The following is a 14,592-nucleotide window of genomic DNA, read 5'->3' on the forward strand; positions in this document are numbered from 1 at the left end:
GTATGAAGGGAGGGACTCACCAATCTGTCCATAGGCCATACTGATCAACCGCTCATTCACCAGCTTATCGGTCTTGGGGTTCCTGGGCTGTCTCTTCATGATGTCACTCTCAGCATGTTCGTAGGCCAGGGAGATCGCGGGAACCTGAAGGAGACAGCATAGAAATCACCATGGGGGATCTGGATGAGACACATTCATGGCATCTGGGCTAGAAGCAAAGTGGATGCCATTACACAACCCCGATACAATCAAGTTACAAGTAACACAATCCTGATACAATCATGTTACAAGTAGGGTCTGACAACTGTTAGCCTTAGCACCCTCGCGTAAAGAAGGTAGACCTTGGAGGCTTGTACAATGGTACAGCACTTTACCACTGTAGAAACCATTGATGCAAGAAAGTAGAAGGCACCGATGGATTCAGTCTCGATAAAGAGCACTATGCAGTCAGTCGCAATCTTCGATGGGCTCAATCAGTGTGTGATCACAGAGGTCAAGCATTAATATGAGGGGGTCTGAAAGAGTTCGTTCAGGAGTCCTGCTAGCACTTCGTGTTGAAAACACATTGGGTTCATGCAAGGCGGCGCTGTGGGCAATACCCTCATGCTCCATTGAATGCATATTCATTCATCTGATAGTCAGCCTATCTGACCTCTCTGGTTCCCTTGCTGATAACATACACAATATCACCTGCTTTCAGTCGTCCTCCCACACCTTCATGGCAGAATGTTAACTCTCTCAGTTCATTTCAAAATGACTGCCCAAAACTCAATATTAATCAACCTGTAAAGAACTTTATATGATCCACTGAATAGCCTACCTGTCCTCTACCTTTTCTTTCTCAATGGATAACATAAATCCCCTTGCCACAAGTATTTTGATATACTGCACTTAGCTGTATTCCTTTTTCGCTTGAAGTGCCACCCCCATTTGAAGAAATCTTAAATATTCTTAATTACTATAAGATGTGACTCACCTGCCTCAAGAAACAAGTAAAATATCAAACATTTTGCAAACCTTTAACAGCAAACTTACTATTGCAATTTCATCATGCAATCAAACTACAACCTCGCCCTTCTATTTAACTGAAGTATGATTTACTATTTAAGTTTATGCTTTGTTTGAGGCAAAAAACACACAAACATAATACAATCAAACAATCACAACACACATATTACTAACACTCTAGCAAAGCTTTCACACCTACATTAATCAAGTTGCTAATACAAGAGACGAAAAGCTTAACAAATTATCTTTAAAATGTTATCCTCAACTATACCTTCCTGCAACATAGAAAAATACAATTAGAACCCTTTCATTATAATATTCAAGAAAAAAAAATGTTTCTAAACAAAAGCCACTGCCCAATAGCCTGTTAATGGAAACGTAACAGGTTGAAACACCAATCCCCCAACACTTAATATAAAAACAGATACAAAACCAGAGCCCTTGCCAGCGTTCCATTAATATTACAGCCAGAAATATCTTAAATTCCTATCCTAAACTAAGCACGCATCTCTCTTATCATTATATAGTTTAAGCAACGTTTCATGGCCATTACTTGAGACTAAAGATTATGGTCACATAATCATCAGCACACCTATAATTGTAGTCAAGGTTACATAAGTGCAAGATTCGCTTATTGCAGCATCAACAACAGCATAATATTTGAGCTGTCAATTGCCTAGAAATTCACAGTTAAGTTGCTCTGTTGTTAGATTTTCACATGTACCATAGTTCAAACGGATTGAGCAGCATATGCACATTCAATTGTTCCACAAATCAAGTTTACAAGATACCTTTGCAGGGGCTAGTACTTCATCTGTTCAAGGGAACTCACAAAAACATATAATGGCAATAAACTGCTTTTTGCTCAATGACACTGCAGCAAATAATGCAACAATAAAGTGACCATGTTCCATAAATACACGAAAACACAATCTAATATTATATATAATACAGAAAGTGCAAAAGTAAATATTTTTTGCAACATGATCCTTAGTGCTACAAAAACATCACTGAATTTCTAGTTGGACTAGACTATTCAGCCCTCCTACCAAGAATTTACCAACCTTGTTACATAATCTGAATTACCGCATGCCAAAAGTAATAAAAGATCACTTCCCTGCTGTGTCGCCGCCTCGGTGCGCCTCTGCTCCTGGTGCACAGGTTCCCAGACTCCTCTGCACCAATCCATATGCTGCTCGAATGCAAGTAAAACTATTACCCAGCATGAGAGAAGCGCTGTGATTGGTCTGAACGAGGTGTGCTTGCGCTCCCACAGGGACCAGGAGCCTGTGCCAGCTGTTCTCCACCCAGCTGTGCAACACTGCTCAGGTTGGAGTCTAATGAAACTCGAAGTGCGCATGTCGGTTTAGCCATCCCAACCAAGACAGCCGGCCAAACTGACATGCACACTTACAGTGCCCACCATTCCACCTCCACGCTTGCTGCTGTTAAAGGATGGCCCACCCCCAAGACTCCGTGATTAAAAATAAAATGATATTAAAATGGTTTAATTATGATTTTATTTTTAATGTTTTCAGCTGCTGGCTCTAGCAATGGGGTGATGCTCCTCAGCCACATAGGAGGAGCCGCCACTGCTGAAGGCGTAGTATCTGGAGCTTTCTAAAAACAGGCAGTAAAATGTGCCTCCTTGTCCAAAGGCAGTACAAAATAACAAAAGGAGACGTAAGGACAATGGGCATTGTTTACAGCAGGGACAAGTATACTCGGGCACGGACTCTCTTTCATGCTCCAAGCTATTATATCTCTATTTAATGCAAGCCTGCATTGAACCTAATCTTAGCTTCAGGATCCACCTTTTAATGCTGTCAGTTATTATATCTCCATTTAATACAAGCATGCACTGGACCTAATCTTAGCTTCAGCATCCACCTTTTTAATGCTGTTTTCTTTTATATCTCAATTTAATACAAGCATGCACTGGACCTAATTTAAGGTTCAGCATCCACCTTCTAATGCTGTTAGCAATTATACCTCCATTTAATACAAGCATGCAGTGGATCAAATCTTAGCTTCAGCATCTACCTTCTAATGCTGTCAGTTATTATTTCTCTATTTAATACAAGCATGCACTGCACCTAATCTAAGCTTCAGCATCCACCTTCCAATGCTGTTAGCTATTGTTTCTTTTAAGTACTAGTGTAGTGCACCCTTATAATCCAGACAGAACAAATGAGATACCTGGGCTCTTTTCCCACAATTATCCATATCGCTTTTTAAGGTGAAGTTTATACCCAAAGGTTGTTATCAGGTTTTTTTCTTGGGGCACTTAACTGAGTTCCAGAGTGTCTACTGAGGGTAAATCCAAAGCTTTCCCAGTATTATCTAAATTTGTAATCCATGGATTGGCCCTTTAGGACTGTAATGGACTTTTATCAGCTTCCTAAATGTACCCTAAAGTGCTGTCCTTGCACTCAACCAATAATTATATTTTTTTGCCAGTACTTTAGTTTAATATTCGACCGCCCCAGCTCCAATCTTAACGCACTATTTACTGTGCCGTTTGGAAGTCCGAGTCATTCTTTCAAGATATTTATCTGTTTGGTCTGCATTCAAATTATATCTCTGAAATAGGATCTTATACAAATCCTAAAAACTGGGACCATCTCTAACTACTCACCTAACTACCACATCCGGGTTACTGCTTCTACATTTGGGGCATGAGTACCTCTTCCCCACTCAAGATGGCTCCCACAAAACACTTCCTAAACATTAAAAACTCTTCATTGTTCCGCTCTGCCAACCTCTGCCTCAAAGAATTGTACACATATACTCCCTCCTGTCCCATCCTCCTCAGCTCTGCAGAACCTGTTCTAAATCTATGCTGTTTTGTACCACCAAGTTATAACAAACCTCCAATCTCCCCTACTGCCTTATGGGTTGTCTCAGTTTTCTTTTGACTAAAGTATGAGTAGCATTTCTTGTTATCAATGTAATTTCTATGGTCAGCCATGACCTAATGTGTGATGTCATACATAACGTAATATAGGGAGATGGTTGAGCAACTCAAAAGTGCAAGATTTCAGTGTTTTTCAAGTATTGAAACACAGTCAAATTATTTCTACCCACAAGGTTTTAGGGAATTGTTGTTTTTCCCACACATTGATTTGTGATCTGGTTATTCAACAATAGCCTTTCTTTTACCAATGATTTTAAAGATTCTTCACAGTCCTTTGTGTGAGAATTGTTTATCAGTCGAATTAAAGAAAGGCCATGGCACAAAGACAACAATAGTAAATCCCACAAGCCTCCAAACTTCTGTTTTGGATCTCTTGGAACTCAGAGGCTATTTGGCAGTAGCTTTAACCCCTTTAATGCTGCACACGTTCAGCGGACGTTGCGTGCACTACCTCGGTACGGACGTTGCGTGCACTACCTCGGTAGTGCTGCGCACGTCCGCTGAACGTCGCGGCCCCGCCCGTGCAATACAACGTTCCGCACCAGCGCGGAACGTTCAGCGCAGCGGAGAGGTTAAGGAAGCCTATAGCCGCCGACACCAGTATATTCAAAACCAGGAGGCCAGACCAAACAAAGTACTAGTTTACAGGCTTGTGAGGAGCAAATCCAGTTGACTGGCTCCGCCCTTTTTTATTGCAATGTGCTTTATTCAGGATTCAGGTGTCCCACACTGCAGTATCTTAGAAACAATATCTTGCACATGGGGTCCCACAATAGAAAAGGTGACGTGGGCAACAATGAGACAGTACAGTGCAGCATTAAACATCGATTAGGCATATCAACATGAACAATCTGAAGTCAAGCGTACAGAACTGCAGCGCATAATTGTGCAAGCAGAGAATGTAAGTCAGGTATGACAAATCGCCAGAAGTGAAGGTAAGGGAGAACGGGAAAAATAAAGCAGTCAAGCCATAAATACGAACAAATTGCCACTGAGGTGTCAGTTGTACTAGTGCTGTGTGGGGTTGAGGGGGCGATCCAGGCCTTAGGGCGCGTACACTGCGTCCCTAGCCCCGCAGTGTGATATTGGAACAGGATACCCAAGAAGACGAGCCCCACAGGGCCGGTGTCCATCGTTACATCACTCATCTGAGAGGGATAGCAACAACTAAGCTTGGCAATGAGCGTGCAGACTTGCAGTATCAGATCCCACACCTGTGCACACTGTGGCTGCACCAACATCTCTGTGCTTCCAGTTTTAGCTAAGCTCCTTCACACTCAGACCATTTGGACAATTACTGCCTCCCCCTATGTAGGGTGGGGCCCGATGTGGACTTCTCAAACCTAGATAATTATCGCTGTGCAAGGACTAGAGTCAAGTCAGCAAATCTAGTGGTAACTAGGTTAGCTTTGGGCTTGGAAATTACCTTAAAAGGCAGAGCACTAGGGTCTTATCCAGGTTTCGTTCTGCGGACACATTAATACGTTTCAATACTGTATCCCAGTAAGAAGTGAGGATCAGGCAGCTCCATAGCGTAAGATAGACCGTAGACAGGCTCCTTGTACCCATAGTAACGTTATGCTCTGCTTAGGGGTCAGGTGTACCTTGTGAAGGTAAGAATATTGAAGTAATTTGAATTGAGCATTGCATGACATGCAAGGGGTATAGGCCAGGACATTTGTCCAGACATCGTCCGTGAGTACCTGGCCCATATCAGAGGCCCAACAGCTCGCCCTTGGCTTGGAGGGAAGTTAACTAAAAAGGACAGCGATCTCCCTTGTCTGGCCCATCATAGTGTAAATGTCATTTAGGCAGCTGTGTTCAGGTGGTTCCAGATCATCTCCTTCCCATACTTGTCGAACAGCAGCCGCCACTGCGCTGTGTAGGGGAGAGGTGTGGCGCCACGGCCAGGGCGACTGACGCTGGAATCTGGGGACCACGGTTCGATCCCCGGCTCCGGCGGCAGGTTAGCCCAGCACCATGTGACTCTGGGCAATAGCTCGCTTAATCTTCCCGACGGCCCCCAGCGCCTAGAGACCCTTACGGGTGATGGTGCGCTTTACAAATGTGGACTTTACTTTACTTTAGGAAGAAGTGGTATGGGGGAGAGTATACTCGTCCATCAGGTCATAATAACTCTGCAACCATTCATTTACATACCAGTCTCTCACTGTGGTCATACCCCTCCGCTTCCAGCCATTCAAGCTAGACCAGTCGCCTTTGTGTGGAAGGTGCAACAAGGCTGTTAGAAGGAGGTGTTTCGCGTAGGGAACTTGTGGCCACGTGCGTTGAAGCGCACAGGTCCATGCAAATTGGAGAGTGCAGAGTAGGAGCCCTGGTGCACGCTCATATTGTTGAGCTCATATTGCTGGAGTCGCAGTTTGACCATAAGGCATGGTTTGAGATGAATCTCAATCAGTCAGTCATCCTGCTCCAGTGCCTAACTCTCCAATAGTCCGTACACTGCAGCTGTGCAGCAAGACCTGGATGTTCGAATGAACAACCCACCAAGCAGTAGCCTACATCTCCAACGCCACGAGGCCCTCACGGGTGATTTGGCACTCTTTCCAAATGTATGATTGATTGATTGTATATAATGGAGCTCCATTTTGAGTACCGCTAACCCACCTTCGTTGGGTGGGTGGGTTCTGGGGGGGTGGTAGGTTAGTGGGGATGGAGGGCTAAGCTTGATCATAACAATCCAATAATCTTCTGCCACCCAAATAAAATGGTTTAACAGGCTATCCACTGGCTCCTCTCTTGAACACATAGCCAAATATAAAAATCTCTGTCTGCTGTTTTTTTCAAACTCCCAGTAGGAAACCTGTTTTCACATGTATTGGACACCACAAACAGCTGGCAAGAGTTGGCAGTAAAAAGAAAAATGGGTCATTGACCTGCAACCTTGAATTAGAATACCACTCTGCGTGGGCGGCGCGGGCTTAGATTCTCAGAACACACTCTTCTTTTTAAACAGTCCTTTTGTACTGAGGAGTCACTGCTGGCTTCTTTTCTGCCGCCAGTTCTATTAAAAGCTGAGCTTCGCCTCCCCACTGCCACTTTCTAAGTTTCCTTGAGTTGCGGAAATAATAGTTCAGACTAGTCAAAGGAAACAGACACTACAGTCACACCCTCGAATCTCCCATTGTGTGAGGGAAGGCCCTGGTACAAAATGTGTATTTTTTAGTTTTTTGGAAAGATCTTGACTCAAACTTGGGTGCAGAGACGCGGCCTGAAGTGATCTCCTTCCTGAGCTGTGTCTGCGTGGGTACTACATCCATCACATCCATACAGTTCCTCTTTCCTGGAGTAACCTGACGACCATGATATGTAGCGTGGGTTAGGGGTTTGCGGTTCAGCGTGAGATGTCTACTCTCTGGACACTGACTGAAGATTTCCATAGTAGGGTATGTTATGGTAAGACCTTGGCTTATGAGTCGAGAAAGTCTGGTGTGGCATCTAAGAACCTCTACAACCTAGGACAATTAATAAGGGTGAAAACAGCAGCTTTGGGGGCTCTGAAACAGATATTTTCCGAAGACATCCACAACGTGATGGATGGATCTCCAGAACACTTTTTTTTTTTAAATAAGGCATTAGCTAGAAGAAAACTTACTTATAAGGAGAAACGTGTTCTTAACCCTTTTTTTTATTTGCGTAGAAGGCAGCCAACTACCTAAATCAGTCATACAGAACATTTGCAGAAAAAACTAAAAGCTAAGTAAAGTGTACAATTTAAATATGGTGCCCATGCAGACATACACTCGAACACAACAGCCTCTCATAGGCTATTCTTTAATGAAAATTCAATATTTGTGGCATTTTCACTTTTTAACCCAGTTTTGTTTGGTGTCACATTGACACTAATACCATTTTTGTGAGTCAAGGGCCTTTTTCCTCTCTCTTTTCTAAAGGAGCTACAACTCCTTCCATATTTCCGAGCCACCATGCCATGGTGTTTTTGATAAATGCTCTTTGTGTGGAGGAAAATATCCCTCATGAGACAAGCATTGCGCCTGCATTGTCTGTCCTCTAGTTTTCATTTCAAGACCGGAGGCTACTATTATGCATTGCTTCTTTAATGCAACTCCTGCAGCACTTTTAAAGAACCGTACAACAATGAATAACATAAACCTAGAACTTAGAACACTGTAGCCCATAAATAGCCCCTTATAAGAACACTCCTCTCCACTCACATCATTAGAAATGACCTAATGTTCATTCAATGAGGTCGAAGCACTTTCCACTTCCCGATAGGCCACAGTTGTTCAGATTTTCAAAGCACACACGTGATTGGAAAAATGTAACAGCCTCTGACTGGAGAGAAAAAAGGGTCACATGTGACTCTATGAAAGATACCAACTCTAGAGAACTGTAGTTACAGGTAAGTAACTTGTGTCTTCTCTAGCAGTTTATCTTTCATAGATTCACACACTTGATTTAGAATAGCAAGCAGTATCCACTCTTCTGTATGCATATTATAAGCCAGTCATGTAAAATTCACATTAAGAACATTAACCTCTGCTTGAAATAGCCTTATGTTTCTGAAGGCCCGACTTCGTACATGTATAGTTCAGTCAATGTAAAATTGTAGTTGAATGTAGGGTCTAATCCGGCACTGTTGTAGGATTTTGAAAGTAAGATTTGAAAACCACAAACTCATTTAGCTGAAAGGGCTTTGGAACTTTTGGGATAAGATTAAGATTTGTCGAGAGAATAAATATATGCTTCTAGAATCGCCAAATGTATTCTTTAATATCAAATGCTTGTATCCCACTAACCCTCCTTGCTGTTGTTAAGGCTCATAGGGGAACCATCTTCCTTGTTACATATTTGAAGTCTTTTCTTATTGTGGGTGAGAAGGGGGTTTTATTAGTGGTGCAAAGACTGTATTCAATTCCTGCACTGGTGATGGATGTCGTAACGGTGGAAAAAGTTGCCAAGGATTGTAACATCAGGGTTCTTTCATGTGATAGATAAGCTTTCCCCACAACCCTATCTAGAATTGCTCCTAGGAACTCTGTGTGTTTGGTAGTCATCAAAGGAGATTTGACCACACTGAACGGTAGTACTAGAATTCGGAACATATTTAAACAAGCATTGCTGGCTGACCTTGTTAGCTGCAGGCTTGCCCTTAATCTTAATTAGCCGGAAATCATGGTAGTGTCCTTACACTTTGTAAAAATGTTGGTGTCGACTTGAGACCAAATTGAAGCACTTCAAATGTATAGTGTCACCCAGATACTGCAAAGCACAAGAACTTGAGGTGCATGAAGTGCATCAGAATATGAAAACAACCATCTTGCAGATCCTGCTCCATCATGTATTCGCTGTCTTAGAGCAGCTGGAGATCTTCCTGCACAGTGACTATCCTGATTGCTTCTACAGGTATTTGATCACTTTTCTGAAGCTCAGAATGGATTATCATTTTCCCAACATTTTCTGAATAAGAAGAAATCTTGAGTAGAAGCCTGTATATCCCAGCACTCCTTAATAAATGCAGATGCTGGTAGTGGATGAGGTTGAGGCGTTTGACTTCATCTGCACGCATGTCCACGATGGACTAGGTCCAAAACCCACCTGTCTGAGGGGATTTCTGCCTCCCCTCTCCACTGAGACTGCACTGATGGCAGTCTTTGCAGCAGGAAGCCTCCTCATAAGGATGGTATACCTCGGTCTCCTGCACCCCAAAAGGATATTTTCCTTCTGTACTGGAGGACCCCTAGAGGTCTGTTAGTTTCAGTTTCTGTTTTTATGGCTTGCACACCTTCATTTGCATGGATGTTCAGTATCAAACGGCATATCTCTTATGCGTTGCAATACTTCAGGGTGAAACAATGTCAAACGCAGTAAACACAGAGTTTTAGAACTGCAGCACCTGCCATTTGTCTGAAGACTGTGGTGGCTACAGCCATAGCCCAATCAATCTCTGCTGTTGCTGCTTTCTCATCTTCTTTCAGGATGGCGTCTTCGCTAAGGCGGAGGAGCGTTGCCCCACTGCTATTTGAGCACAACAAAAATAAAAATAAAGTGATAATAACAAGACATTATTATAATTTAATTTTTCTGTGCAGGACTGGCGCCAGCCATGTCGGGCGGGGCTGAACAAAGTGAGGAGTGGTTTTCAATCTCTAAGTGTGCATGAATGTTTAGCCGGCCCTCTTAGCATGTTTAACATCTCGCTGTGTTGCACAGCCCGATGGGGAACATGCCCGGGCCTCAGACCAATCACGAAGCTGCTCATGCATCGTTGTGATTGGCTGGGAGATTCTGCTTCCTGTGCTGCCAGTGCAGACAAGAGGACAAAGGAGAGGCGTGGCGGCTGCAGGGGAAGAGCAGGTCAGTTCATTTAGTTGTTTTTTATCCATTCCTACCCCCATTCCCCACCAACGCCATTCCGAGGCAGCCACCTATGGGCTTTCGTTTCCTGCTTCTTATCCTCTGGTAGAAGATTCAGGTACCATGTCCCATTGTTTGCCCAACTATGTCAATATCATTAGCAGCCTTGATGTATGTTGCAGTTAAGTGTAGACACCTATGCCCAAATTGCCAATTGTCTTATCTTCTTGGACTGAAGGAGTTGTGCAAGGCGAGGTATGGTTCCATGAGCGGTGTTGTGCAACCTGAATAATAATCTGCACGCAGATGGCTTTAGGCATGTAGTATTATCTGGTGACCTGTATTTTATGTTCAGAGGTGAGACTGATGCCAGCGCTTGCATTAATTTGACTCATTCTGCACAAATGAAATCAATTTTTGAATCACCTTTACAGAGGTCCTAGATGTCTACTTAAAATCAAACAAAAGGCAGTCCACCTCTGTAACTGTGAGTGGCAATCGAAATCTCTTGGAGGCAGTGTCCACCAGAGAATAAAAACAAGCAATGCCTGGCTAGTACCTCTTCCATACAGACCCTTGCCCTGTGACTTCCCTTCAGTGTCGAACAGTATCTTGGGAAGACAAGGCAAGACATTGGTCAGGGTTGGATAGTGTAGTTTCTAGAGCTAACAGCAATGCGGCTGATGGTTCAGGACCTGGTATTGTATAGAAAACAAATGTTGTAATTAACTGGAATATTGTTGACGGTGCTGATGTCAAGGAAGTGCTCCTGGCAGATGTTGTTAACGTGGTTGAAGGTCTCGTCAATGATGGAGTCATCGTCAACAGAGCTCTAGGATTGTATGTTGATGTAGGTATCATTGGCAGTGGAGTATTGATGATGAGAGCTGTCAATGATGTGGTCACTGATGAAGTCTTGAAAGACGTTTTCTTGGCAAGCTGCACCTCAAAAGGCACTGTGTGTAGCCTGTCCAGCTGTTTGTTAGACTCCTTGAAGGCCTTTTTGGTAACTTTGCCTGATGCAGAAGGTTCTGACTTTTCTTATCTTGTCTTGTCAGATTTGACTTTCTCCTAGTGAAGTTTGAAGGCTTTATTTAGGGAAGCACTCCTCTCCTAATGTAGTAACCTCTGAAGTCCTCTAACTGTGGATTTATCTGAGCAGGCAACCCGCTCACTCACCAATAGCTTTTGAAAAAATGTGAAAAACTTTGCAATCTTTGGTCTTGTGTCTGAGTACAGACAATAGATTCAATCTTCATGAGGGTCATCAGCATAAAGTATTTTCTTAGCCTATGATGCACAGGGTCTTAACAGTGCTTTCTTGGATGTGGCCAACCTGACAGAAAAACTAAAGTTCCAGTAAATTATCACCTAGTGGACAACTCTAGATTAAAGGCCAGAATAAATTGGCTTTCATTAATGATTATGGAGCAGTAAATATAACACCACCACCACTGTTGAAAGTCTGAAAACTCTTGACTCTGCTCAATCACCATGCATGGTGTTGTACATTGTGAAGGTCTGGATTCAGGACTCTGGCCTGTTGCTGTGGCAGCAGGTCCTCCAGAAGAGGCAGTTGAGGCAGAGGGCATATGCTGAGATTCAGAAGCTCTGAGCAGCAGACCCTCCAGATCATCCGAGCTGTTAGAAGGAGTCAAAGCGCTAGGCCTAGTCATGAGCTCCATCAAGACCTCTGGATTTTGAGGAAGAGGGGGAAATGTGTAAAGGACGCTGAAGTACCACTAAAGGCGGTAAGTATCTCCTAGGACCCTCAAGTAGGAATCTCCAGGGTGCAAAAGGCTGGGCACTGGGCGTTCTTGGAGGCAAGGAACAGATTTATCCATGATGTGTACCATTGAACGACCGCAGGCAGATGCCTGCTGACTTTTTACACTGATATTGACCAAACCAGGTGACTGTCAGGAAAATCCTGTGAAGTTCCAGCCACCGCAATAACCACAGGAGCCTCCCACATAGGAGATGGGCCCCACGCTGCCCTGTTTGTTGCATCACAGCAAAATGATAATGTTATCCAATAATACTAGAACTGACGAGTCCTGATAGAACTCAGAAAAGCCTTGAGGGTCATCCGGATGGCGCGTAACTTGAAATAAATTCGATATGATGCTACCACTCCATCAACGAACAGAGATACCTGATCTCCACGTCCCGAAGTGGCCACCTGGGCCAGAGAGGATGTTCCCATCACCACTGTTAATCCCCCACCACTAAAGATCTTGGGTAGCCTTGGACAAAACATGAATGATCCCGCGTGTGTCAACAGGCATAAGGCACCGGCACTATGCAGAAGACCAGGAGTCCAAAAAGCTTCAGAACCATCTTCTGGTACATTGTCGAGCTCTGCTACAGCTGCCAGTCACAACAGCTCCAGCTTCCGTTAGAGATCGCAGAGGCACTATCTCTGAACACAACATACTATAAATCAGTTCAAGAAGATGTGCTGACAACAGGTAGCTCCTATCTATGTCTTTGCATTTGCACACAACTTGTTGGAGAGTGTAATGAATCTATATGAAGATTCAGCTGAACAATAAACAGTATAACCTAAAGGAGGAAGAAACATATTTATCAAAATCTTCTAGAGGGGATGGAAATATGTTATTTTACAAGCTGGTTGTAATTTCCAGAGGTTCTGACATACAGAGGTGCAGTGGAAGCTTCATGTATCTTTGCAGTGTTCCTTCCCACATGATATAAATCATTAGAGTATCATATAATCACAGTATTTGGTGACTGGAGATTCACAATTTATTAGTTTAATGAATCCTCTGGTGCCCAACTCAACAGATGTGTGCACTACTCCTGTTCCAAAATTCAATGTTAATAACCAAGGAGTTGTTAACTGGCTATGGACTCTCACCATGTCTGTGCCCAGGTCAATGCAGAGGATGGTGACGACACCAAGTGGAAGTGGGATGTTGGCAATGATGAAGATGAGGAACGGTGTGATCTCTGGGATATTACTGGTCAGGGTGTAGGCGATGGACTTCTTCAGGTTATCAAAGATCAGTCGACCTGAAGAGTGAAAAAACAACATCTTAATGCTTGAAGACAGTGTATCTTAATCCCCAACTGGACCCCACTCAGTTTAACCAGAAGGGATTGCATTAGTACAAGCTGAAAACAATGTACATTAGAAATTTTAAAAGCCCATCACACCCATATAAAATGCAGTACAAACTCGCTTTAGTGTTTAACAATGAAGCACAACTTTTCATTGTGTATCTCTAGTAGATTACCACGTCACAATCCTTTGTGTCCCCTAGACACTCACCTTCTTCTACACCAGTCACAATGGAGGCGAAGTTGTCATCCAAAAGGATCATGTCAGCTGCTTGTTTGGACACATCCGAACCAGCAATGCCCATTGCAATACCAATGTCTGCCTTTTTCAAGGCTGGGGAATCGTTCACACCATCACCAGTGACAGCTACAATAGCGCCCTGAAACACAACAATATTGCAATAAGAGGATATCAGCATTTGGCTAACAAAAGGAAAAATTCCCTTTTATGATGAAATTCAATGTCGAAACACTAACAACTACTACTGCCTTAACCCTTTCATTATAGAATACCTCTGTGCCCTCCAGAGTCCTTCACCGGGCATCGACACATTCTCATATTAGATACGATTATGAGACTTGCTAACAAATCACTTCAGATATATCCATTGGATAGCTATCAATGTCCCACAAGACTCTTATTACTGCACTTAAAACGCATGTTTGTTGTAAGCCACTTCACCTTGGAGCAATGGCATGTTGGTGTGCTGAACATTGTGCAGTGTTACCTACCCAGTGTGAGAAGCGTGTCAAAGCCTGGACATCACTAGTATTATCAGGCCCCAGGCCAGGGAGGTTTCAAATCCAGACCAGAAGTCAAGTCTGCTTTGATTTCACCTGAACACTGTTGGCTGACAGCATCTGAATGTAGCCCTCCTGAGAAGATTCTTGGATGCTTTCCTTTTATGCATCTGCATGCAGAGCACAACAGAACAAACACATGCTAGCAGGTGGCTTTCACCATGTACCTGTCGTTGGCATCCCTCCACGATGATCAGCTTCTGTTGGGGAGAGGTCCTGGCAAAGACAATCTCAGTGTGGTTGTGCAGGATGTCGTCAATGTTCTCAGCACTCATATCCTTCAGGTCTGTGCCATGGACCACACAGGCCTTTGCATCTCTGAAAAGAGACAAGGAAATATTGTGTATATTAATACATGAACAGAACAATCAATCAATCATTACATTTAGAGAATCAGCTCTGAATTTGTTAATGCAAGAGATCTACAGGTAAAAAGCATGTAC

At 43.4% G+C, this 14,592-nt stretch overlaps 1 protein-coding gene and 1 long non-coding RNA gene across 6 annotated transcripts in view; one reads left to right on the forward strand and one right to left on the reverse strand.

Annotated features, from left to right (window-relative positions):
• LOC144772355 (uncharacterized) overlaps positions 1-14,592 on the forward strand; it is a 250,308-nt gene that overhangs the window by 123,791 nt on the left and 111,925 nt on the right. The gene's annotated exons all lie outside the window — the stretch shown is intronic.
• LOC144772354 (sodium/potassium-transporting ATPase subunit alpha-1-like) overlaps positions 1-14,592 on the reverse strand; it is a 299,498-nt gene that overhangs the window by 18,444 nt on the left and 266,462 nt on the right. The window contains exons 15-18 of the mRNA XM_078656617.1: positions 14,317-14,467; positions 13,560-13,728; positions 13,146-13,300; positions 21-144 (exon numbers count right to left, since the gene is read on the reverse strand). Of these exons, the coding sequence (XP_078512743.1) occupies positions 21-144; positions 13,146-13,300; positions 13,560-13,728; positions 14,317-14,467 (599 nt within the window). The remainder of the gene's footprint in view (positions 1-20; positions 145-13,145; positions 13,301-13,559; positions 13,729-14,316; positions 14,468-14,592) is intronic.

This window comes from Lissotriton helveticus, chromosome 8, assembly GCF_964261635.1.
Source record: "Lissotriton helveticus chromosome 8, aLisHel1.1, whole genome shotgun sequence".
Classification (NCBI taxonomy): Eukaryota; Metazoa; Chordata; class Amphibia; order Caudata; family Salamandridae; genus Lissotriton; species Lissotriton helveticus.